General features: G+C 42.4%; 4 protein-coding genes across 6 annotated transcripts in view; 1 reads left to right on the top strand and 3 right to left on the bottom strand.

The window, feature by feature from the left end:
- LOC143288548 (uncharacterized) overlaps nt 1–1301 on the bottom strand; it is a 26484-nt gene extending 25183 nt beyond the window's left edge. Inside the window, exon 1 of the mRNA XM_076597183.1 lies at nt 1–1301. This exon is cut by the window's left edge and continues 224 nt beyond it. Coding sequence (XP_076453298.1) covers nt 1–656 — 656 coding nt within the window. The 5' untranslated portion in view covers nt 657–1301.
- Nucleotides 1–27500, bottom strand: part of LOC143287492 (GPI alpha-1,4-mannosyltransferase I, stabilizing subunit-like) — a 183193-nt gene that overhangs the window by 44024 nt on the left and 111669 nt on the right. The window lies entirely within an intron of this gene.
- On the top strand, nt 10989–20491 carry LOC143287467 (LYR motif-containing protein 1-like). Of its 3 annotated transcripts, none has more exons than XM_076595473.1 (5): nt 10989–11087; nt 12150–12345; nt 13309–13369; nt 14255–14286; nt 15889–20491. In XM_076595473.1, coding segments are annotated over exons 1-5 (411 nt in total). In that variant the 5' UTR covers nt 10989–11085; the 3' UTR covers nt 16009–20491. The 3 variants fall into 3 exon arrangements, with proteins under 3 accessions (XP_076451588.1, XP_076451597.1, XP_076451606.1); XM_076595482.1 differs by having other exon boundaries at nt 11868–12345; XM_076595491.1 differs by having other exon boundaries at nt 11003–11087; nt 12098–12345.
- LOC143287459 (D-beta-hydroxybutyrate dehydrogenase, mitochondrial-like) overlaps nt 19709–27500 on the bottom strand; it is a 17404-nt gene continuing 9612 nt past the window's right edge. The window contains exons 4-7 of the mRNA XM_076595462.1: nt 25240–25392; nt 23501–23694; nt 22476–22712; nt 19709–20995 (exon numbers count right to left, since the gene is read on the bottom strand). Of these exons, the coding sequence (XP_076451577.1) occupies nt 20900–20995; nt 22476–22712; nt 23501–23694; nt 25240–25392 (680 nt within the window). The 3' untranslated portion in view covers nt 19709–20899. The remainder of the gene's footprint in view (nt 20996–22475; nt 22713–23500; nt 23695–25239; nt 25393–27500) is intronic.

Below are 27500 nucleotides of genomic sequence, written 5' to 3'. Positions count from 1 at the left end.
CTTACGTTCACAGAGTCCATGTTGAAGTTTTTTCCCTCGATGGCGCAGTCCATGTTGAAACTCCTTCTCACACTGGCACAATCCGTGTCGAAACTATTTCTGGCACCAACGGAGTCCGGCATTCTGACAAAGCAATTTGTCGTTGCAGTGTTCGAGTCAGAATTTAAGTTTTTCGTGAGATGAACACTGTTTCTTGGTATCCCGCCACTGTCAATGTCATGTTCCCCTTCTTCCACGGCCTGACCCATCCTGTGCACACCAGGCACCTCGTCCCGAGTGGCACCCCGTGAGCCGGGCAGGAGCAGGCAGGAGGTCTTGGGGGCCTGTGAGAACCTCCTGAAGGGGCCTGGAGACCAGTGAAGTGCGTGTTGGTCACCCTCAGTACCGACACGTGACAAAAGGAAGGGCGCGGTGGTCAGCATGTTGACTGGAACGCCAGCCAAGCGTCCAGCAGCCAGTGGGGAGTGCAGAGGCGTGGACAGGTGGGGGGACATGGGACCGGGGGTTGCATAGGCAAGCGGGGAGAAGGGAGAGTGTAGCAAGGAGAAGGGAGACGAATAGGGATGCACAGCAGTCCCGGCAGTGATCACCTCTGTGGCTTTGCGGACCTGCGACGCCAGACTGACGGAGGGACACGTCATGGCGCCGTTCAGCATTATGGATATGACTTGTTCTTCTTCAGCTACAAGTCCGAAACAGTCAGCGTTCAGAGAATCACTCGCCCATAACAGTCAGTGCTGGATGTTGTTCGTTGAGAGAATCACTCGCCCAGAACAGTCAGCACTGAATGTTGCATGCTCAAAGAATCACTGGCCCGAAACAGTCAGCACTGAATGTTGCACGTTGAGAGAACCACTCGCCCAGAACAGTCAGCACTGAATGTTGCATGTTCAACGAATCATTGAAAACACTGAGTCAGCACATGGTGTTGCACGTTGAGAGAATCACTGGCCCGAAACAATCATCAATACTGTATGTTGCACATTGAGAGAATCGCTGTCCCAAATATAGTCAACACTGGGTTTCGCACCTTAAAATAGTAAATGGTCAAAAAATAAAAGCACGGTGATAGACAATGTGTCTGACAGTGGTTAGCTAAGTTAGTTACTGAAATGACTACCAGTCGGAGGTCGCAGCGGCAGTTCAAATTTACAAACCAGTAACAAAAAGTTTTGTCGTCCACTGTGATTGCAGTTACTTTCCAGTGCTGATGACTGTGATTTATCATGCCGCAAGATTTAGAAATGGGAAGCTGATATAATTGTTTGTAAAGCCGTGTTCTAAGTTTCTAAATATAAACAAAAAAAGTTCATGTATCTATTTGGGAGTGAGTCGGTCCCAGTTCAGCCCGGTCTTCTTTCCAAGGAAAAACAACATGAAATGATGAGCATGACGTGTGTTGTGGCAGTTCCCTTCGCTTGCTCCATTGCAACCCACCCCTTTAAATATCAATTACTGTCAAGTGTTTTCTCTCCCTGATTAGTGAGGGTCACGGTGTGGGGAGGGAGGGGGCGTCACTGGGAGGAGACAAGCTAGCAGTCAGGTTTGGCAGGACACAGCCGAGACTGGGCGACCAATCACACGGCAGCTGTCTCACTCCGTTCCCTGCTCCAGGGCGGAGACAGCGCTAATCCTCACGTGCTCCTCCGTCCCTTCCTGCCCCTACCCCCTACACCTTCACCAGCGTGGGGAGGAGCCACAAGGGGAGAGAAGGCCACGCGAACTGGCGGAAGGAAGGGTGCGGTAGACAGAGGGGGGAGGTTAGGACCGCTTGCTGGGCTTCAGAGGTTAATAGAAATTATTGACAAACGTGGCGCGCTGACTTCGCGTTGCCTCAGCCCCCCCGCCCCGCCACGCAGACGGCACGGAAACCTTGCAGCACAACGCCGGGGCCACAGGCAACCCAAATTAATACGTCGCGAAATTGTCGGGATCTTTTTCTCCAGTTCATGTCCTGAAGCCTCAAGACCGGGCGTGGTGCGGGCCGTTATCCAAGCAGTTTCAATTCGGGCCTCGCTCCTCTCAGCAGTCTCGATCCTCGTCGCCACCGCGGCTCCACGCAACATCCGGAATGGTGAAAAAAGGGCGGTAACTGCCCGACAGCAATTAAATCTCAAGTCAGGCGCGGGTGTCTGGCAGAACACAACTCGTCTGCACTTGTTGGAGCGGCCGCCGCCTGCAGCGAAAGCAGTATAATGGAGAGCCAAATGCCAGACAGACTACCTTGCAAATGATGACTTGGTGGGAACAAAAAAGGCGGAGGGGAGGGAAGGGGGACTATTTCCACAGACTAGGCACATACTCTTCGTTGTCGTTTTTTTTAAGGTACTGCTTGTCTACTAAAGACTGCCTCGCTCTTGACATAGACGTTCACTGATTGTCTCCAGACTGTCTCGCTCTTGACATAGACACTGATTGTCTCCAGACTGTCTCGCTCTTGAGGACACTGGTTGTCTACAGACTGTCTCGCTCTTGAGGACACTGATTGTCTACAGACTGTCTCGCACTTGAGAACATTGATTGTCTACAGACTGTCTCGCTCTTGAGGACACTGGTTGTCTACAGACTGTCTTGCTCTTGGCATTGACATCAAGTTGATCATTTGTCTACACTTGGACTGTCTCGCTCTTGAGGATACTGGTTGTCTACAGACCGTCTCGCTCTTGACATAGACATTGATCGTCTACAGACTATCTCGTTCTTGAGGACACTGGTTGTCGACGGACTGTCTCGCTCTTGACATAGACATTGATTTTCTATAGACTGTCTCGCTCTTGAGGACACTGGTTGTCTACAGACTGTCTCGCTCTTGAGGACACTGGTTGTCTACAGACTGTCTCGCTCTTGAGGACACTGGTTGTCTACAGACTGTCTCGCTCTTGAGGACACTGGTTGTCTACAGACTGTCTCGCACTTGAGGACATTGATTGTCTACAGAGTGTCTCGCTCTTGAGGACATTGATTGTCTACAGACTGTCTTGCTCTTGTGGACACTGATTGTCTACAGACTGTCTCGCTCTTGTGGACACTGATTGTCTACAGACTGTCTCGCTCTTGGCATAGACACTGATTGTCTACAGACTGTCTCGCTCTTGACATTGACACTCGCTCTTGGCATAGACACTGATTGTCTACAGACTGTCTCGCTCTTGACATTGACATTCATTGTCTACAGACTGTCTCGCTCTTGCACTGGTTGTCTACAGACTGTCTTGCTCCTGGCATAGATATTGATTGTCTGCAGACTGTCTCGCTCTTGGCATAGACACTGATTGTCTACAGACTGTCTCGCTCTTGACATTGACATTCATTGTCTACAGACTGTCTCGCTCTTGCACTGGTTGTCTACAGACTGTCTTGCTCCTGGCATAGATATTGATTGTATACAGACTGTCTCGCCCTTGAGGACACTGATTGTCTACAGACTGTCTCGCTCTTGACATAGACATTGATTGTCTGCAGACTGTCTCGTCCTTTAGGACAGTGTCTACAGACTGTCTCGTCCTTGAGGACACTGTTAACAGCTGTAAGATGGAAATCACAATTCATCAGTCAGTGACCACAGCTTCATTAGTATCACCGGCCACTTTGTTGAAACCAGCACTGCCATACCATTATCATGAACTGACATTTATGACACCATGAAAAAATTGATATCAGTCATGTTTTAACGTCATCACAATATCAGTTTTATTAGCATAATGACTATGGTATATTATATCTGGTAATGTCATCGGCATCTACAGTATGGTTGTGTCGTTGGCACTATCGGATATTGTTTCCTCTGACTGGTTAGTTAGAGTCATGTTTGTCAGTCTGAATACCACTGAATGGAGTGTAACGGTTTTCTGTCTCTTTCAGTGAATGATGACGCGACTATTTCGTTACCGGTGATTTGATTATCGTCACCTGACACGAAGGGGCCAGGACACATCCTCTCGAACAACGAAGCTTTCACTAAACCAAGACTCCAGTCCTGAACAACTTCACTACCTCAAGGGCGTTAGGCAATAGGTCGTCAGTGAACTCATCTCTACACCGCTAGAGAGCAGTGTGACTGTTGTATGTTCCATTAATTCTGAGTTATGATGGAAGTATTCCTGTTGACTGGTGGTGTGACGATATTTTCTCATCTTCACGGAAGGAAATGCACGAATGTCATGAAGCCTATGATACCGGTGACAACATTAATGCAGCTCAATGCTTGTCTGTGTGTTGTCCCTGTTTCAGTTTCAGAAAGGCGTCAAAGCGTGTAGACTGATCCATATAAGTGCGCTTAAAAAAAAAAAAAAGAAAGAAAAGAAGAGGGGAGCAAATGCTTGGCCACGTGATAATCTGAGAGTATCACTGTCTTTTGACAACCTGACAGTGTCTTTATATATGACAATGTCGCTGGCACTTGACAAACTGACAGTATCATTTACCATAATTATTATGACATCCTGACAGGATCATTGACAAATGACAACCTGACAGTGTCTTTATATATGACAGTGTCGCTGGCACTTGACAAACTGACAGTATCATTTACCATAATTATTATGACATCCTGACAGGATCACTGACATCAGTGACACTAGTTTGTATGGCTGTCAGACATACAGTGACACTGTCAGGTTGTCAGAGAGACTCTGGCAAAATGTCATATGGTCATATGGTCAGTGACACTGTCAGATTGCCTCGGATCTGCGACACTCTCTGAGACGTTAGTGACACTTTCAGATTGGCAGTGAGACAGTAACGCTACAGGATGGCAGACCATTAGTGACACTGTCAGACTGTGTTGCATCTGTGCCGTGCCTGTGCTCTGTCCTGTAAGTGACATTCTCGACAGGTATTGCCATGTCAGTAACGTGTCATGCTGTGTCAAATCAGTGACGTGTGAAACTGTGTCAGACCAGTGACATGTCAGACTGCGTCATATCAGTGACTTGTCAAGTTGTGTCATATCAGTGACATGTTAGGCTGTGTCATATCAGTGACTTGTCAAGTTGTGTCATATCAGTGACATCTTAGGCTGTGTCATATCAGTGACTTGTCAAGTTGTGTCATATCAGTGACATGTTAGGCTGTGTCGTATCAGTGACTTGTCAAGTTGTGTCGTATCAGTGACATGTTAGGATGTACTAGATCAGGCTGGTGACATGTTAGGCTGTGTCAGATTTGACCTGTCAGACTGTCAGATCAGTGATATTTCAGGGTGTGTCAGTGAGATTTCAGGATGTCAGGTATGTGACATGCCAGTTCAGTTCTGAGGTAGCAGCACACTGACTGAGTGACTGCACCTCTCATGACGTCATTGAGTCAGTGAAGTTCCGGTCCGCGTGCTGTTTCTTGCTCTGGTTGTCTATCTGTCTGTCTATAATTATGTCTCTGTTTCTGTCTTCCTTCCTCCACCACCTCATGCCATCAGTGCCAGAGAAGGGGAGATAAACAGCTGGGGGCGTCATGGCTGCCGTATGGCGGAAACATGGCCGATGCTGTCTGTTCTGAAACCACCCACCCCCGACCTCCTTTCCACGCCCCGCCCCAAGCACCCTCCCTCTATACTTTTCCACCCCTTCCACGTGCCTCTGAAGAAAAATCCACAGGAACAGGCTCGCTGGCTTATCTGTACGCGGTCCACCCTCGTACCCCTCTGTTCTGCCGCCCCATCCTCCCATCTCTCCTTACACCTTCCTCACCTCCCCGCCCCTGGCCCAGCTAGTCCATTAGCCAAAGTAAACGGAAGGTGTTTGATGCAGGAGACAACAGACTTATGACATGCGTTACCCAGCTTCCACCCCCACCCTCCCTCGCCCCTCTTCTCTCTCTCTCTCTCTCTCTCTCTCTCTCTCTCTCTCTCTCTCTCTCCCTCCCTCCCTCTCTGGTTACCCTTTGGTGCTTTGCACTTTCCAAGCAAATATAAATATAGTAGTGAACTGGACACATACGAATCATTTGGTCCTTCGTCCGACAAAAAAGGAACCGAAATTCATGGTTATTTATGTTTGACAAAATATATTAATGCCAAATCACCTCCCTTCTGTATTCTAATAATGAGAAGGGTTGGTAAAATAAAAAAGAAAAGAAAAAAAGTTGAATACATTTCGAATCATAAACTACTGGGAGCACATATTAATCACAGTTTACCTTAGTCAGCGCATACTAACCCGTTCGAAAACCAGACTTCTTGCTTCCTAAATGTACCAGTTTAAAATGATTAAGACATTTAAAGATCTACATCCCCAAAATAATTTTCTAGTTTTACACGCTTTGGGATTTGGCTAATAACCATTTATTTCAATCATTGATCAGTGTCTATAAACTTATCTTAAAACAAGTCAAACAAGTCCACTTCACTAGCAGAAGCTGATAACAAAACTGTCAACATTCGACCTGCTGTTCAATATTGATAATTTGTGTATAGATATTCATTCATGGGAATGCTCCCATGTCTGCAAGATATATGTTTACCATTAATGATTTTCGTCATTCACACATACACTGTTATTCTTTTTATCAAAAATAAACTCTTTTAATCAATTCTGGTGTACTATAGGGTTGGCTGTGGAACAGACTTTCTCCTTTAAAAAAACAAAAATAAAAAAACAAAAAACATGAAACGAATTCCAAAGATTCAAAATACTTCACCATGACTTTTTAATGAATAACACAACACTTACATGTTTTGTTTTTTGTTTGTTTCGTTTGTTTGTTTGTTTGTTTGTTTTTTGTTGTTGTTTTTTTTTGTTTTGTTTTGTTTTGTTTTGTTGTTTGTTTTTTTTGGGGGGGTGTTTTGTTTTGTTTTGTTTTTAGAGTACCATTGACTGAGCGTGTGTAAAATTTCCTCTGTTATTTCTTCTTCTTTTTTGTGATCTGTTTTGTTTGTTTCTAACTTAGAACTGTATCAGTTTTATTCTTCGATATGATTTTGTTTCAGTATCTGTATTTATATGTCAGGAATGTAGATTATATATGTGTACGTATGTGAGTAAGCGCCCGTGTAGTGTACTCAAATAATGTGAATGAGCTGATAAAGGACTGACTCTCTCTCTCTCTCTCTCTCTCTCTCTCTCTCTCTCTCTCTCAAAATTACGCAGAGAAGCAATTTGTTTTGTATTCAAATAGTTATTTCAACATTAATATTCGGGCTACTGAATGCTGAGTGCATTTATATGGTTGGATTTGTATTTTACCTCATTTGATTGGTAACTCTTTGTTGCTTATCAATCTAACCTGTGAGTTGCAACGAGACCTTCCGTGAATAAATCAGAGGCGTAGTATTTATGTACGCCATACTCTACCTTCTCCATCTGCCTGTCATCCCCCCACCGGCCCACCAGGCCATCACCCCACCCCCACCCCACCCACCCCACCCTCCCGCTCCCCTTCTCTCTCTCTCTCTCTCTCTCTCTCTCTCTCTCTCTCTCTCTCTCTCTGTCTTTTTTTTTTTTTTTTTTTTACGTAAACACGCACGGGAGAATCAAAAATTCGAATCGAAACTGTGCAGTCCTCATGACATTTAAACAACCATTATCACATGCCGGCATATTCCGTAATAAAAGAAATCATTTTGTGTACTTTTTCCATTTTGTAGTTCCGAGTTATAAGCATACCTCCTTCCCTGCTTTGAATAACAACAACAGGAAGAACCTGCTCTGCATTTAAAAGAAAAGACTTCTAATGTCTGAAGATTTGGGGGTTAACATTACAACCCGGCGCAGCAAGCCTGCCTTCAAAATCCCTACAACAGCGGCATCAAATATAAAACGTATGTGGAATGTTAGGACATCTACGTTTTTCAACAGTAACTGTGACTACTCTGCCTAAACTGAAGAAACGATTATAGTAGTTGATTGAAATGTATTTTCCTTTCCAATTTTTTTATGCACATGTAAAAGTATCGCACAGGAAGGAAACCGAGAATATTAGAACAGTAGGGTTGTGCAAGGAACTTAACTTTCTGCTTTGGATTCTAAGGAGCATACGGCTGCAACAGAGCACCTCCAGCAGAACGGTTCTGGGTTGTCCTCTTGGGATGGGCCCTTGTCCGTCCGACTGCCTTCATCTCGTCCTGTGTGTATCTTTTCTATGTCAGTCTGTTTCGATACGCCCGCTTTTCAGTTAAGGGTTCCACTCCAAAGCATTTGAATATTTGAATTCCTTGTTTCTATGAAACGCTGGAAGTCCACATGCAGCTACCAGCATGTGATTGCCAGGAGGCCACACACAAGAGAGACTCTGCAATGTGTCACCTCGGTGGTGTTCAATGGTGGCTATTATGATACAACGTACGCAGGACAGTAGTTACTAAGCGGCCCCCTAATGAAGACAAAAATCAATTAACTCCGAAGGCCAGCTGAGTAAGCGTCACCCGCCACAAGCATAAAGGTGTCTGTTTTGGGCCAGTATCTGTTTAGTACCCAAGCGTGCTTCAGGGTCTTGAGTTTTCATTCCGCTGTTTTTTGCCTTCTTCTCTTGCGTCTATCCTGGAATCCACTGAAGGGTTGTTTGGATGATGTTGCCTGGCTCTCATGGCATGGCATGGCGTGTCCCATCCATTTCCACCGTTTTCTCATAATGATTGCACTGAGCGAGTACCAGTTGACTGGCATGGTATTGGGGCAGAAATTCTTTTGTTGTGGGTATGGCGGATTGTTCAATGTCATCAACTCTGTTTTCTTCTGGCTGATCTTCAGGCCTGTTTGTTGTACAAAGGTGCTGAGATAGATTGCCTTCTCTCGTATTTGATGAAGAATGTGAGAGACCAGTGCCAGGTCGTCTGCAAAGTCAAGTTCTTCCTGTGTTGAGAGGAGAGCTCATCTGACATATCTTGGTTAATCTGCGGTTGTTCTTCGCATCACCCAGTGTATAGCCATGCAGAAGAGCAGCCCGTGCTGACATTATGCATCCTTGCCTCATTCCTGTCTTCACCTGGAAACTTTGTTTTTTCCTTTTTTGCAGATGCAAATACTCTTGATGAGAAGAACCATCTGCTAAGGGATCCCATAAGCACACGGAGTATACGCCATAGGCTTTCCCCGTGGATGCTGTCAAAGGCCTTCTCGAAATCTACAAAGTAGATAAACAACTGTCTCTTCCACTCTGTACGCTGCTCAATGATGTTACGCAGGATAAATATCCGGTCAGCGCATCTTCTTCCATTCTGGAAACCTTCTTGCTCGTTCCTTCGCTGCTTGTGTATGGCATCTGAATATCGTGTTATAATTATCTTTACGGGGATTTTGCTTGGAAGTGACAAAAGGGTGATACCACGCCAGTTGTTGCAGTTACTCAGGATGCCTTTCTTTGGAATCTGAACAACAGCACCCTTTGTCCATACATCTGGCATTTTCTCCTCTTCCTATATTATGTCTGTAATGATATGTTGAAGCGTTTTGGCCGCAAGCTCTGGGTTTGCATTGGACAGCTCTGCGATAAGGTTATCGGGTTTTTCCCCCGTTCTTGAGAGATCTGAAACCTAAAATGATTTGTTGTGTATTGGGTGGTTCAATATTAACATCGAGTTCAGTCTCTGCTTCTTGCATATATGAATGACAAATAACAATAAATCAGTCTACGTGTAAATGTAGTACATTGTATGTACACGTAGACTGATTTCTTGTTTCTGTGTGTGGGTTTTATGTGATATACATCTTACCAGTTGTCAGCTATTAGTTTAGACATTTAAAATACCTCTAATTTGAAGTTATGTGTACACTTTGTGTATAATTCTCTTCTACGATCTTGTTGCTTTTATATATCCACAGCTTAGATGGCTGTTGAGTGTCAGTCAGTCTTTAAATTTGGTTATTCAAAGACTACTAAACATTATGACATACAGTTTCCTTACATGGCTGCTCTCAATTTGTTTCATTTTACTGCTCTGTCTGTCTGTGTGTCCATCCGTCCGTCGTTGTCCTCTCTCTCTCTCTCTCTCTCTCTCTCTCTCTCTCTCTCTCTCTCTTTGTCGGTACCTTTCTTCCGGCCGATGCTATACCGCATGTTCACACTTAAATGACACACACACGCGCGCACTCCCTACGCCCACGCACACACACGCGCGCACACACGTGTACGCACACGGCACATGCACGCGGACACAAACACACGCGCGCGCGCGTGCGCAAGTGAATCCTGTGTTCAATGCAGCCGTTCGTAGCGGTTTGGTCACTCGGTGACATGCACAACATCGCGGACTGTCCCTAAAGTGAATCAGCTGCTGTGACTGAACTGTTCGTTGCAACATGCACATCACCTTTAGGAAATGAAAACCCCCTCAAGTGCCACCGTTGGGCGGAGGGAGGGAGAGTGAGGGGGTGAGCGAGGAGGGGGAGAGGGACGCGGTGTATGTGGGGTTTCCCAAACAACTCCACACTCGGCAAGGAAGCTGCAGTTCAAGGGCCAACAACCCCATTATCTCGCTGATTGTGGGAACTCGTAGTACTCTCTGCTTGTTTCATCAGGGGCCAATGGCAATGCGTCAATTAGTCGATGTTGTTGCTGTTTCATGTTCAGGCTGTGTGTGTGTGTGTGTGTGTGTGTGTCTGCGTCTGCGTCTGTGTCTTAGTGTGTGTCTGTGTGCCAGTGTGTAGTAAGTACATGCGTGTGTGTCAGTGTTGTATCGTTCATTATAATGTTGACTGGGGGCGGGGGGAGACGGAATGTGTTCACACATGTGTCATTTACACAGCGAGTGGAGGGACAGAAATGTGGATATTGCCTTCATCACTGGCATCATATTTTACTTCTTTATATTTCACTTCTTTGCTTATTTACTTTTCCTGTGACGGCATATGCCTGAAACAGACTCACGTTCTGACACCTCTTCCAAACTGAAATTATGAAAACAGAATTTCATTTCAATATCAGAACTAAAAATGATACTACTAATGACGTATTTTACTCGTCCTTACAGCAAGCCAGCACCATTAATGTTCTCCGAAGTAAATGTCAACATTTATCCAAGAAGGATTACTGTATTCTGTTTTCTTGTGAAAACTAGAGTTGTGTTTCCCTGCTAATGCGGCACCTCCAATGACCTGTACTGGCTGTAGGTTACAAAACTAAAACACCGGTACATTTCAGTGGACACCACAAAACATGTGAGTGGACCTCAATACCTAGCCCACTTCTTATTTAGAAAAGGATTTTATCGCCATTTGTGAACAATTTTGATTTATGTCTTTCTCACTGCCTCTGGTGTTGTGCCTGCGAACTGCAGAAACAATGGAAGCATTCCACTTGAAAGAACCAAAGTGTACATAAACACCTCATTTTACAAGCTAACACACTCTTTTACAAACACACTTTTTACCCACAAAACACTGCTTGACAAAATAACATGTTCGCCACGTTCCCCTCTGTCCCCAGATCTCTCTCTTTCTCTCTCTCTCTGTCACACACATACACATATGCACTTACGCGCACACGCACACACACACACACACACACACACACACATGCACTTACGCACACACACAGAGGCATACAACAGGAAAAGGATGCAAAAAGAAGAAGAATCTTTTTTAAATGTATTTTACACACACACACACACACACACACACACACACACATTCATGCTTGTTATCCATATTTAATTTGTCATGTATAATTGTATATTTGAAATAAGCATCTGAACTATAGTCAGTACTACACTGATCAGCCATCAATATCAGTACTGTTTATATATATAGAGAGAGCCTGCATTCTGTACTTTGATACTTGAGAACTATTGACTCGATCTAGACCTGTCTTGTATATAATGTAATGTTTGTAATACAATAAAGTGTAATAATATGATACTATTCAGCAATTCACATTGGTGTATAATGATCTGTAATCTCTGTGTCATTTCTTAACAAAGTCATTTCTGTGCTTGACAGATATGTATATATATATATATATATATATATATATATATAAGGAACAGTCAGCCAAATAATGTAAAAAGGACTGTCAACCACCTAGACTTTAGTAAGGAAGGAACCGTCCACTGTATCACATTAAAAGAACTGTCAACCGTTTTATAAGGAAGGAGTCATCTACTGTATCATATGAAAAGAACTGTCAACCATTTAGTAAGGAAGGAACCATCAACTTTATCGTGTGAAAGGAACTGTCAACCACCTAAAAAGAAAGGGACTTTCAACTGTATGATGTGAAAGGAACTACCAACCGTCTTGTGAGGAAGGAACTGCCAGTCATAGCATGGCTCACAGGGAAAAGGTATTATCACTGTACCGACAACTGTTCCGACTGGCTCGCCACTGGCAGTCCAGTACTGGAGTGGCCACAGACACACAGGCGGAAAGAAGCTACATCAGAGATGAGGCCAGCAAACTGTTCAGGAAAAACAAACAGGTAAGGAGTCAACACACTGCTTGTCAAAGGAGGGAATGTTTCACATAAAGACATAATGGGACAACAGATTAATGTTTCATAAGCACATACTATAATTCTGAAACAGATTAATGTTTCACAATCACATTAGAACAGTTTGTAATGCTTACAAGAGACTAACATGAAATATCACTTATTTAATTACTTTGTTTTCAAATTTTATTTTAGTGCATACTTTTGTGTGTGATTGTCTTTTAAGTTTACTGTAAAAATTCTGGCTCATTCAGTTGCTGCCTTTCTCTCTCTGTCTTTCTCCTGTTTGACTATCAGATTCACTTTCCTTATGATCTCAAAATTAAATCATAGTGAAATATTAGTTTATATTACTCTTTGTGAATGATAGTGAAATAGTATGTTCTTCTTTGCAAGTTATAGTGAAGTATTCATGTTTTTCATTGTGGATGATAGTGAAATATTGGAAAGGAAATATTGGTATATTCTCTAATTCTGTATGTGAATAATAGTGAAATATCGCTATGTTTCAGTGAATGAATGATAATGAAATACTTATGTTTTTGTCTGTGAACTATTGTGAAATATTGCTTTTTGTTTGTGTGAATAATTGTAAAATAGATCTATACATTTGTGTGTGTGAACATGGTGAATGTTGTCTGTTCCTCATAAGAATGATAATGAAGTATCCGTTAGATCCTGTTGTGAATGTTGATAACAGAATATTTGTTCCTGTGTGAATGATTACTTTATTTGTGTGTTCCTTCATTTAATTACTTTATTGCTGTGTAACTCTGTTCCTTCATGTGAATTATAATGAAATAGATTTCTATTACTTTGTGAATGACAGTGAAACACTGGTAGGTTCCTCCTTGTGAATGGTGATTAAGATTTTGAAAGAAAACCTGTGAGTTTGTGTTTGTAATCACAGTGAAATATCTCACTTATCAGTTCAGTGTGTTCCCTTTTCAGGTTGTTTCCAAGGAGGACATTGAGGAACACATCAGAGAATGTGAAACACGTATTGAGTTGGGTAAGAGCAATACTGAACTGTGTGTTCAGTGGTTAAAGTAGCCTTGCAATTAATGTATTTATCCATTAACTGCTAAACCTGGGTGAAATAAGATCAGAGTGACATGTCATTGATTTTGCTGAACAAAAGTAAAGAGGTCCCAAGATCAAGAAGTCAAACTAAAGGATGGTGACTGACATCCTGATCTGTAAGTTCAGTTTTATCATAGTGGGGTGTCAGCTTTCACTGATGAGTGTGTTTGTCTACAACAGTCATGGGGTCAAAGTAGGTTGTGCGTTTCTGACACTAAAGTAAACCATGGAAACTTCCAGCATGTTATTAATATTGTGTATGTATATTCTGTTTAAATCACATTAGGTTTGTGATTGAGCCTCTTTGATTCTGATCTCTGTGTGTATCATTCACTGATAGGAGAAGGAGATCCCTGCTTCTTGTGGTGGAGAACATTGTGAGAGCTGTGAAACACTTTCTGCCATCCAGTAATATTTGTCTTCCCTGCAGAAATGGCAGAACAAGGTTTGATATTGTATTGCACAGATTTCTCTGTGTGAACTTCAGGCTGCTCTTCACAGGAAGAGTGCATTAATACAGTGCAGTGCCAACCAAGTTTTTTTGTTTTGTTTTTCTGCCTGCAAATGTGTTTATTTTCCTATCAAATTTGATTATTCTACAGAATTGTGACAGGGACAACCCTTTTGTTGCTGTGGGTTCTTTAGCATGCGCTAAGTGCATGCTACTCACGGGACCATATTTTATCATCTTATCTAAATGACTAATGTCCAGACCACAACCAAGGTCTAGCAGAGGGGAGAAAATACTGGTGAGTGTGGGATAAGCTTTTATATCCTGTCTGTTATTTTTAAAAGTTGTTATCTTGTCTTGCAGCCCATCACTACAAAACTCCCTATCCCAGACCTGTAAGTATCACCAGTGTCACGTCCTGTGTTCTTCCTATGTTTTCTGTTTCTGTCCTCTCTCTCTCTTTCTCTCTCTCTCTCTCTCTGTTTTTTGACAAATTGTTGGGTATTCTTTAACATGTTCATTGCACAATACAATACAATAATCTTTATTCATCCATTTGGAAATTAAATTGTGCATCCACAGGCTCACTCACACTTCACAATATCTCAGCCAACAGCCAAGTCCAACACACTCACAACATGACAAATGTTCAACAAAAGATAAAACAGCAATGCATAAAGCTAAATACACACAAACAAGTAACACAACACAGTGGGCACATTTCACACAAACACACCCAAGTCCCCTTACCCTCCACACACACACACACACACACACACACACACACACACACACACACACTTTGTAAAATAACATATTAAACACAATATCAGAACAAGAGATGCTTCTATAAAATAATTATAAATTATTACATGGCTGGTTCAGTATTTATATAAATGAAACATGCGGTTAAAGAAATAGGTTCTAAAGTAATTGGTACATTAAGATAAAGATTCCTGAATAAGAAAACCTGCCATGAATTAAGCATTATAACTCATAAACATATTGTATTACACACATGATAGTTAAATTATGGTACAGAAAAAAACATGCATAAACATCAACTCATGACTCACAACAGACAATAAAAACATTTGAAAAGATATACCACAAGTACACCAGATTTACTTGAACACATACACACACACACACACACACACACACACACACACACACACATTTTGCAAAATAACATGAAAAAAAAGCTTCTTTAAAATCATTATGAATTGTTAAAACACTGGTCTAGTATCTATTAGAAGAAGAAAAAAAAAAGAAACTGTAACTGATTGGGTCAATATTATTGCATATACAGTATAAATTCTTGAATTATTGAGTTCTCTCCTTTTATGTGGAAATACTATTATTTTTTTTTTTTTTTTAATTCAAAACTACTGGTGGATATATGTGACTGCTAATGCGTAAGTATCAACTAAAAAAAAATAGGTGTCATGTGCATTTATGTAGTTTGATTGAAAGCTATCATATAGGTACACAAATGACTGGTGTTGTGAAATGATATACTGAATTGTCCACATTCCCAAGAAAACAAGCATGTATTTACTGGTCAGAATGATCAGAATGCCACTCTAGACTGTGCCCTTAGTCAGTACATTTAAAGTGATATGTATTAATGTGCAGATTAAACTTTGAAAGAAAACAGAATGATGACTGTAAAGCACAGATGGCCTGACTAATCTAAATGCATATAAGAATTGTGCAGTTTCAGTCTTAGTTTCACAGTGGTATCAGTGTGCAGACTGATCCATGCACACATCTGCTTTTTTTTTTTTTTTTTAAATGCATGTTTATGTTATAGCTATACAGATTTATATGCATCCAGTATCTTGTTTAGTGACATATGGAAGTGCAGTGTTTATATCGGTGAACAACTCCCAGAAAACATTATAGATGTTGAAGTGTAGTGGAAATGTCTGTCCTATAAAAGATATCCATGCATGTTGTGAGTTGTAAATGAACTGTGTGTGCCTGTTGTGCAGACCAACATCCCCCAGAACACGCTGGCCCCCACCAGTAGACAGTTAAAGAAAGGACAAAAGCGCTCCATTCAGCAGTCTCGCCCCGTCTACCTCAAGTCTTATGACGACGCCAACACCTGAACTCTAGTTTTCAGTGGTGTACCTCTGATGAATGGGGGAATGATGGTTTGCAATGGGCCTTGTGTGTATGTTTGGGGTGTTGGTGATGTGGGCTTGCAAGGTGACATGGAGCAGAAAGGAGGCTGGGCTTTTGGGGAGAGGGAGCTGGTGGTGTTTGAAAGAAAACGTGTAGTGGGGATTTGGGGGATGAAGATGGATGCGAGTTTGGATGTGAGTTTGCAAGGGTATATATGTGCGTGGAGGGTGAGTGAGGTTGGTGTTGGTTTGACTTTGGAAAATGGAGGGATGGTTTGGTTGGATGTGTTGCCGCATGTATATGTACATTGTTTATTTATTTTGTTATTAGCTTTTTTACCCTTTTGGATGCACACTGATGGCCTCAGACAGCAGTGTGTCCTATGCCGCTCTTCATCCTCCTTCCAAGCTGTGAAAACATGGGATCAGGGATATATGGTTGGGGGCGGGTCACATACAGTACCCGTGGGTTTGTCTCCTACACAAAATGCATAATTGTAGGTATGTTGGGAGAGGACACAGCCCCAGTACAACTGGCCAACTGGCATTCCTTGAAATGGCACATCCGTCTCATGTGTTTAAAAAAAAAAAAAAATTGACAGCTGGCTTAGGTTGATCAGTGAGAAAAGGTCATAGGCCAGTGTGTTCTGTTACAGGTTTTAGAAAAAGGTTAAGGGTAAAGGTACCAGTGTTTAGTGACAGACAGTTGAGAAAGGTCAAGGATGATGGTCAGTGTGTTGTGACATAGCCTGGAAAGGTCAAGAATGAGGGCCAGTTTTTTGTGACAGGTAGTCACAGGTCAGTGGTGAGGGTCAGTGTGTTAAAAGTGACAGGAAGTCAGAAAAGATAAGGTGAGGGTCAGTGTTTTGTGACTGGTGGTCAGCCAGGTCCCTAAGGTGAGGAATGGGAGCGTTTCATTGTGGAATGACAGTGATTCTTTATCTCACTGTTGGTTATCTTATCTTTGTATGATGGATAATAAAGATGAAGAATAGCAACTTTTTATCTGATGCTCATTATTTGTTACATTCTTGTCAAACTGCAGTCTTGTTACCGGTTTGATTTAATATCCTTTGATCTTATCCCCTTCAGTGTATGTGTTTGAAAGTTTTCAGTAAATATGTGTAACAAAAAAGAAGTGCAGGCAGCACTTCATGGATGCAATGCATTAAATCTGATTCATGGATTTCAAAAAAAAAAAAAAATGTTGCAGTGTGACCTGATCTTGCAAACTGTGAGGTTGAGTGGGTTTGTGTGTGTGTGGCACCGGTCATAGTCATTGTCAACTACTTTCAAGTTGTAGGAGACTCCTTCTCATGGTGGTGCTTGGTAGACTTCCTACCGTACAGTGCAATATAGTAGTATTTTATTGTAAGAATAACAAAGTGACCATGGAGGCGCCGTGGCAGAGTAAGGTACTGGACTTCTGATCTAGGTTTCACCATTGTTCAGGGTTCAAGGCCTGGTTTCAGCATGATGTTGTGCCCTTGGGAAAGGCACTTTAATTCAATGCTCCTTACCCCACCCAGGTGTAAATGGTACCTGACTTCGGTTGGGGAAGGTTTTATAAACAGGAGAGCATTTTCATGCCGAGCCCTAACACAGTGGATAGGAATTCACTGCCGAGATGGCTGTAAAAGTCTATTGGACCGTTAACCTTAACAAAGTGACCAAATCCAACCAGAGAACTGCAGGATCAGCATGTCACACTTTCGGTACACAGGTTTTAATAATTTATTTAATGATTAAATAAAGATGCAGTGTATTGTATTGCATTGAAGAAGTTTCCTTCCATCTTTCTTTGACTCACTTGTGTAAACAAAGTGAGTCTATGTTTTAACCCGGTGTTCGGTTGTCTGTGTGTGTGTGTCTGTGCTAAACTTTAACATTGCTATTTTCTCTGGAAATACTTTGTCTGCCAATACCAAAATTGGCTTAAACATAGTATGAAAACAAATCTTCACAGTCATACCAATGACAGGTTGTAAGTCTCCCGAATTAAGCAGTATTTCTGAATTATTAACGGTTTATTTCGTTGAGATGTGTTCTGAAATCTGAAAACCACTTTCCACAGAGTTTGGCCAACTAGAAGGTAGGTTGGTTTCGAAGACACACTTACAGTAATAGTAACTACACCGTTGATGTGTTTACTGCATATAAATATTCTAAAGTGGACACTGAATTAACTGGAATGAACATAAAAACTGAATCAATCGTTTCTTCCAGCCAGTTGTAGACTGGTTTGTGCAGATCTAGAGATCTACTATGTATTTGCGATGTGTTTGAAGGAGATGGCAACGTCGTCTTTACCGCTGAAATAAAAGAATAATCGAGATATAATAAAACACACAAAAATCATGATTTAAACGGCATTATTACGTCCACTACAATCAATCTATTTATCGCATGAAGATGAAAGCATCAACATTGTTTTAAGTTTTAAATTTAGTCATTTGACGTCAGATGTACCGCAGCCTTGGGGAGTAGTCTGCTTGCATCAGAACTGAACGTGTGAGGTTCAATCCTCGCATGCCTTTTTTCTTTCTTTAAAATTTTTTTTTCCTCCCAAGCTGATCTTATATATCATATTTAATACAGAGCACTTTTGAACGGGTTTTTAGATCTCTTTTTTTTTCTCTCTTCATGATTCCTTACTAGATAAAGCGCAAAGCACAAGTGAGTCCTGAAAGCTTTGCCTCTTGTTTTTTGTTTGTTCTAGTTAATTGATGCAGAAGTACATCCTTCTCTACTGAATTAAAGGCAGTAAAGGTGGCTGAGCAAGAGAGAAGAAAAGATGCAAGTGATGATGCTGTTTATTGATGATGATAAACATGTCATCAGTCTCACATTGTTGATGTTTACAGTGTAAAAATCATATGAAGACTGAAGATTTGGAGGACATGGATTTGAGTCCCATCAGAGGTGGGGTTTTTCAGCTTGTGGCCATCTCTTGCCCAAAATTGAATGTGCTATGGACTCAAAGAAGAGACAGGGACCACACAGTTGAGGCTCATCCACTTCAAGGATGCATCTTTGGAAGTGTTTCTCAAATTTCCTGACACTGCAGGTGTCTATATCTCTCAACCTGGTTGACACTGGGATACACTATGAGAGTACAGTCTTGTCAAATAGTTCCATTCCTAAATCAACCACCATAGCAGCATCTTCATTACCCTATTTATCACCATCAAATATAGAAAATGTCCCAAATTCTGGGACACATACACACACAAAATAGTATGTACATGTTGTCAATGTTTACCCCCTTTTTATCTATGTGGCTTTCATGACATACATCAGAAAGGTTTGCATTGATATGCTGTTTGCCATATTCAATTCCTTTTTCTTTGTCATTCCTTCTACTTTCTCAATACTGCACAGCAACCTGTCTACTAGCCCTCTCTCTCACTCTCCATCTCTTTCTTGCTCGTTTCTTGCCCTCAGTTGTTCATTGCACCTGCCCCACCCCCCAGCCCCACCCCCCATCTCTCTCTCTCTCATTACTTGCCCCCTTTCTCGCCACAAAACATGTGAGTGAATCACATTGACCTTCAAGATATTTCAGCCATGCCCTCACTCTCTGTCTCTTTGCTTGCCATCTTTCTCACTTGTTTAATGTACATCCATGAAATTACCAAGTGAAAATGTGCTCCTCACCAGTCAGAATAGTACACTCACTGCATGATTCAAATATAATTATGTTTATGCATAACCATTCACGTTGGTGACAAGGTGATGTTTCACAGAGTGAAGTTAACAGTATCATGGTTCCTCATAGGCATAGAGCAGGATGTAGGCAAAATATTTTCACTGCTCAAATCCAGGACAGAAGAAAGCAATTATCTACCCTTGATCTCCCTTCCCATCCCCACCTCTGCTTTATCTGGAGTGGGGTCTGGATGCTCATATTTCACATGAAACACAAAATGAAAACCACATCCTCTTAGCACTGAAGCTGAAAGAAACCGTAAGAAGACAAATACCCCATACATTTTCCAAACACCCCATACTTCTTCCACATGAAGAAATTTGTGCTAGAAACATTCTATGCATTTGACACAAAAAAGTATGCATGAAAAACACGTTTTCCACAGGGAGAAATTTGTTGTACAAATATTATGTACATTTACCACACTTGAACCTTCAGCTCGAACTGAAAGCAACTGAACACAAAAATGTTTTTAAACTGCTCTTGTAAATCAATATTATTTCCATAAGACAAATAAAATTCAATGACTAGAAATGACCAGATAATACAACATGGATACTAAAAATGGCAAATTCCTGGTGTAAATTGCACACCCATAGTAAACAGTACTTAATGTCTAATACTAATTTTTTTTCTTTATTCTTCTGTATTGTACATGTTCTTAGTTGTTAAGAATTTTTTCTTATAACAATGTCAATATTCCAAACAAAATATCAGTATTCAAAATTACAACACTGTTTGTACTATAAAAAAAAACAACTATAAAGATAAACAAAACTATAAACAATGTCTGTATTCAAGTTACACTATGTTTACAGTCCAAAGTTGGCACTGTATTCACAACTGCCTGTAAACACTGCATATTGCCGAACTCTACAGATTTATCATAAATACCCATTGGCACTGAAGATGAAAACTGTGACTTAAACATTACAGACAACAGGAGTTCCCACTGTATGTAGGATTTCATGCTTGGCTGGTGCAAAGGTAGCCTCACATTGGGATGCTAGAATGAGGCAACATATCTGGTGATTTAACATGAGGATAATGTGGGATGTGGCCACAAGTTGGTAATGCAGACCCTGCCTCACAATAAGATGATGTGGCCAAACATGACAGTTGCGTGGATGTGGCCGGCCACAAATGCTTGTGAAGCCAGGTGTGGCCTCACACATGGGTGACACGGGCTTTCTGGATGAACTTGGCAGACAGCAGTCTGTCCTTCAGCAACTGAGGAAGCCAGCCACCCCAGCGAATCAAGAACTGGAACAGACACAGAAACCAGGGTTACTGGGTCTATTTATGGTACACTGTAACCAATATCACTTTTCTATGGGGTCTTCCTCAATACACATCAGTATAATCTTGATGTCACTCACTCACAATCATGTGCACTATAACAGAAGTCACATGATCAGCCCAATGCCTCACTCCTTTTCCCTTCCCTATCCCCTCTTCCTCTCCCTTTCCACCTCCTCTTCCCTCACTATCTTCCCTTTCCTCCCTGTCTTGTCTTCCTGTTCCACCCTGTCTCCTCTTTGCTTCCTCCTTCCTCACTCACCCACCTGTCACATATACTTAACCTTCACTGGCTGTCGCTTTTGACTACACACAGAAGCTGGTGGGTCGTCCACGACCCATATCGCTGTCGCTTTTGACTACACATGGAAGCTCATGTGGGTTGTCTACTACCCATACCTTTTAAAGAGACAAAAACCTGTATATTCCTCCAAAGCTTGTGTGGGTCGTGCACGACCCATACTTTGTAAAGACACAAAAACCTATATATTCCTCCAAAGCTTATAACAAAATACAGAAAAGGAAAACATATCCTAACAACTGATTACACACACATGCACTCACACATGCACACACAGACTCACACAAACACGTACACTCAGAAGAAACACATGCTCGTGCATTCACACACGCACATACACACACACACACACTCACACACACAACTGATCACATATGCATAGCACCACATGCACATACATACAAACCCTACTTATGCACACACACACACACACACAGAAACTGAGACAGACAGACTGCGAGACAGAGAGAGATGACTCATAGCATCCTATACATGCAAAATCAAAGATATTCAGTCACACAGGTACATGCTGTTAGAGAAAGGGATGGAAGGGGGTTATAGCTGAAGACTGGTGAAAGGGACGGGGCGGGGAGGGGGGTTGCGTAGTGGGAGAGTAGTGGGGTAGTGAGGCTATTGACAGTAAAACTTCTTTATTTTCCTTCACTAATTGCAAATTAAACCTTCTGAAATCACTATTAAAAAGGTATGGGTCGTGCATGACCCACATGAGCTTTCGTGGGGTGACCACGTTTTTTCCTCTTTAAAAAGCATGGGTCATGCACGACCCACATAAGCATCCGTGTGTAGTTAAAACGCCACCTTTAATTACTCATTAACTAATTAATGATTTTTTTTTCATTTTTTGGCAAAAGTTGGCCTTTTAGGTGTAGGAAGCATTTCTGAAATTTCGTAGAAAAATATTAAGAATTGGCTGAGATATTTGCCTTTTTGTACCCTTCTGGGTCGTGTACGACCCACGATAGCCAGCAAAGGTTAATCCTTTATACATGCATATACACTCATAACACACTCACATATCTCTACCCCAACACACAAACATACACCCACATATCTCTACCCCAACACACAAACATACTTCACCCCTGCACACACACAATGACGCATACTGTTGAAACAACTTACATTGGGCAGGTCAATCAGCTGGTTGCTGCCATCCACCAGATAGCGTGCCCTCACCCTGACCTGCAGCACTGCCCCTTCCATAGTGTCAATGACCGGCGCCAGTGAGGTGGGGGCTGTCTTGCTATGGTCAGCAATGGCTTTGTACTGGCTGTCCACATATTTGTTTCCATACACCTGCCGCACGCTGCCATCCGCTTCCGCCCACAATGAGCGTAATTCTTCTTGTATCCGTGGCAGCTGCACGCAAAATCGTCACCATGCATGATGAGCTGTCTTTAAGCCTGGAATTGGTCTTCCACAAATCAGAAATAATCAAATCATCAAGCATATTGAGCTATAAGTAAGACTGGAATTGGTCTTATACTCAGAAATTATCAAATCATCATTATACATGGTGAGCTGTCTGTAAGACTGATATGGTCTTCAACTCATCCATAAACTTAAAATAATCAAACCATCACCATGCATGATGAGCTGTGTGTAAGAATGACCAAGACTGAATTGGTCTTCCACTGATTCACAATTCGGAAACAATCTGTTCTGGAGACAATGTCCATGTGCTGCTTCTGGTTAAAGCATGAATATAACTACAAACATTCTGAACAAAGAAGCATTTGCCCAAACACAACCAGTTGCACTGAATGAAGAAGATTTTCCCCCAAACTGGAAGCAGCCAGCATGTGGGAAATGTCACCTTTGAGATGTGCACCACTCGGCACTGCAAGGAAAAAGTCATCCTGATGATGTACACCACTTACTGCTGTCCTATGCTCTGGCTGACTGTACACATCAAGAAAAAGGTCCGTGAAATGTACCCCAAATGTTCCAGCAGACTGTACACAGACTGTACACTTCCCTAGAACCTTGTAAAAAGAATTTTCAACATTATCTCAGATTGTCTAGTTTTGCTGCAAACAAACCCAAAAGACATTTCTTCCCTGTAGAGAATTTTTCATAAAATGGGAAACGCACAAACGCACTCACACATTCACACACACCCACTACGCAAACAAGCACATGCTTACTGCAGCTCTGTTCTGGAATCCTGTGGCCCCAAAGTAATTGCCTGGTTCCACCACCACCACCTTCACTCCGAACTGCTTCATCTCCATCCTGAGGGCATCAGAGAAGGCCTCCAGCCCGTGGCTGCTCACTGACAACGCTGACATGCTGGGTAGGGAGAGTCGACCCTCCGCTCCAATCACGTTCACCACACGACCTGCACACACACACACACACACACACACACACACACTCACAAATGTATCAGAAATTGACAGCATCCAGTGTGTGCACACTGACATCTTTGTAATGTGACTGACAGCCCCTGCTCGCCAAACAATCAGCATATATATCACCACCATAATACACTGACTGACATCACAAGATCTGACAACACTGATATCACATGGCCATGTGCATTGTGCTAAAATCATGAAGATAACACTATCACCACATGCACACAAAAAAGATCACACTCGCACCAACATCATGAAGACAGTAACACCACATTCACACAAAGACACCACACTCACACCAACATGGAAGACAACACAACCACATGCACACAGACACCATTCTCACACCAACATGGAAGACAACATCACCACATGCACATAAAGACACCACACTCATACCAACATGGAAGACAACACCGCCACATGCATACAAAGACACCACACTCATGCCTACTTCATGGAAGACAACACCATCACATGCATACAAAGACATCACACTCACAACAACATGGAAGACAACACCATCACATGCATGAATAGACACCACACTCATGCCTACTTCATGGGAGACAACACCATCACATGCATACAAAGACATCACACTCACAACAACATGGAAGACAACACCATCACATGCATGAATAGACACCACACTCATGCCTACTTCATGGGAGACAACACCATCACATGCATGAATAGACACCACACTCATGCCTACTTCATGAAAGACATCACCATCACATGCCTACTTCATGAAAGACAACACCGCCACATGCACACAAAGACATCACACTCACCCCAACATCATGACAACAACACCATCACCACAAACACACAAAGGCATCATCGTCACACCAACATTATGGGGACAACACCAAACAACGGATGCATTAGGGTTGTGAATTTAAGCATTGTGCTTCACTTACATTACCAAAGATTTTCATGCCGTCTTTCTAAAACAAGTCCAACAGCTATTTTCATCAACTGATATTGTATAGGAATTAGGACATATTATGCCCCCACCCCCTTTTCCTCACCCCACCCCCTTGGCTGGCTTAGCATGCTTGACATTGTATTTGATTACTTTTTGTCACAGCAGACTTCTTTGTGTGAAATCTGGGCTGCTCTCCCTCGGGACAGCATGTCACCGCAGTACAGTGCTCATGTATCTTGTTTTTTTCTTGTTGTTTTTTTATCTTTTTCTGTCTACAAATGTATTTGTTTTCCAATCAAAGTGGATTTTTCTACAGAATTTTGTCTGGGACAACTCTTTTGTTTCTGTTAATTCACCTACGCTAAGTGTATGCTTCATACTGGACCTCAATTTATTGTCTAATCTAAATTTGACTAGTAAGATATATATGTCTAAATGACTGTTACTGTCAAAATTTTAAAAGCCTGACATGCGTCCTCCTGTAAATGATTGTTACATCAAGTAATAAAAACTTTAATCATTCTACTATGGGCAATTACACCTTACAAAGCCTAGCAAGTATCCTCCTTCAAACAAACGTTTCTGTCATCACCTTTGTTAGGGCGCAGGAGAGGCAGAAAGGCCTTGGTGAAGCGAATGGCGCCAAACAAGTTGACCTCTGCCACCTTTCTGTACATGTCCAATGGCGTGAGTTCCACGTTCCCTCTCTCCAGCACACCCGCATTGTTCACCACCGCCCACACCCCTGTTGATGACATCACACCTCTGTCAGTCATATCACACAGATCTGTAAGCTACATGATATATCCTGTCCATGGTATCAGATGGTCTTTCAATTGTATCACATTCCCTGTGTACAAGTATTGCATACCTTGTCAATGGTATCATGTATCACAGACCCTGTAAATTGTAACACAGATCCAATATAATTATATCATATACCCTGTCAGTGGTGTCCATTGTATAACATACCCTGTTAATCATACCACACACCCTCACAACCATGACATATATACTGTCCCAACTTCACCACGTATGCTGTTAACTGCCAGCTGTAAAACATTCCCTGACAATTATTATTTGCTATGTATATACCCATGTCAGTCCTACCATATACTCTGCCAGTCCTACCACATGTCCTGTCATTTACATCCTACCACATACCAATCATTTCACAAACGTTGGCCTCACCTCAAACCACAAGTGCCATAACCTGTCCCAAAGAACATGTCCTGGACACAGATCACACTATGCATGTCCTCACCTCAAATTACTAGTGTCCTATCCTGTCCCAAGGAACATGTCCTGGACATTGGTCTCTCTATACCTGTCCTCACCTCTCATCACTTGTATCCTCACCTGTCCCAAAGAACAAGACCTGGAAACAGTCACTCTATACCTGTCCTCACAAGACTAGTGTCCTAACCGGACATTGGTCAAACTGTACCCTGTCCTCACCTCACATCGCTATTATCCTCACCTGTCCCAAAGACAAAGACCTAGACAGTCACACTATGCCTGTCCTCACAACACTAGTATCCTTACTGGACACTGGTCACACAGTTCCTGTCCTCACTTCACATTACTTGTTAATAATAAGTATCCTTACCCATTTAAGGGAACATGTCCTGGACATCAGTCACTCAACACTTGTCCTCACCTCACATTACTAGTCTCCTCACCTGTACCAGGGAGCATGTTCTGGACATTGGTCACAATGTACCTGTCCTCACCACACAATCTGGTTCCCTTCCTTACCTGTCCCGAAGAATGTATTCTGGGCATTGGTTACACTATACCTGTCCTCGACTTTCATCACATGTCCTCGCCTGTCCCATGACACTGGTCACACTGTACCTGTTCTCACATTACCAGTGTCTTAACCAGCCATGGAACATGTTATGGATGTACATTACAGCTTACCTGTCTTAACATTGTTAGTGTCCTCAACTATCCCTGGGAACATGTTCTCAACATGGGTCACACTGTACCTGTCCTCACCTGATATCACTAGTATACTCATCTCTCCCAAGGAACAACATCCTGGGCATCCGTCAAACTGTACCTGTTCTCACATTACTTGTGTATTCACTTGTGCCATTAACATTTTCTGGATGTATGGTACATTTTACCTGTCCTGACATCATTACTGTCCTCATCTTTCCCAGGGAACATGTCCTGGACATAGGTTGCATTGCACCTGTCCTGACATTATCAGTGTCCTCACCTTTCCCAGGGAACATGTCCTGGACATAGGTTGCATTGCACCTGTCCTGACATTATCAGTGTCCTCACCTTTCCCAGGGAACATGTCCTGGACATAGGTTGCACTGCACCTGTCCTGACATTATTTCTGTCCTCACCTTTCCCAGGGAACATGTCCTGGACATAGGTTGCATTGCACATGTCCTGACATTATTACTGTCCTCACCTTTCCCAGGGAACATGTCCTGGACATAAGCTGCATGGCACCTGTCCTGACATTATCAATGTCCTCACCTTTCCCAGGGAACATGTCCTGGACATAGGTTGCATTGCACCTGTCCTGACATTATCAGTGTCCTCACCTTTCCCAGGGAACATGTCCTGGACATAGGTTGCATTGCACCTGTCCAGACCTTTCCCAGGGAACATGTCCTGGACATAGTTTGCATTGCACCTGTCCTGACATTATCAGTGTCCTCAACTTTCCCAGGGAACATGTCCTGGGCATAGGTTGCATTGCACCTGTCCTGACATTATCAGTGTCCTCACTTTTCCCATTCCCAGGGAACATGTCCTGGACATAGGTTGCATTGCACCTGTCCTGACATTATCAGTGTCCTCACCTTTCCCAGGGAACATGTCCTGGAC

Source organism: Babylonia areolata, chromosome 1 (genome assembly GCF_041734735.1).
Source record: "Babylonia areolata isolate BAREFJ2019XMU chromosome 1, ASM4173473v1, whole genome shotgun sequence".
Lineage (NCBI taxonomy): Eukaryota > Metazoa > Mollusca > Gastropoda > Neogastropoda > Buccinidae > Babylonia > Babylonia areolata.
This window is presented reverse-complemented; position numbering and strand designations above follow the sequence as displayed.

Coding starts and splice junctions, on each gene's coding strand:
- LOC143287467 (XM_076595473.1), top strand. Junction 12,346..13,308: donor TGTTCAGGAAAAACAAACAG/GTAAGGAGTCAA, acceptor TTCCCTTTTCAG/GTTGTTTCCAAGGAGGACAT. Junction 14,287..15,888: donor AAACTCCCTATCCCAGACCT/GTAAGTATCACC, acceptor CCTGTTGTGCAG/ACCAACATCCCCCAGAACAC.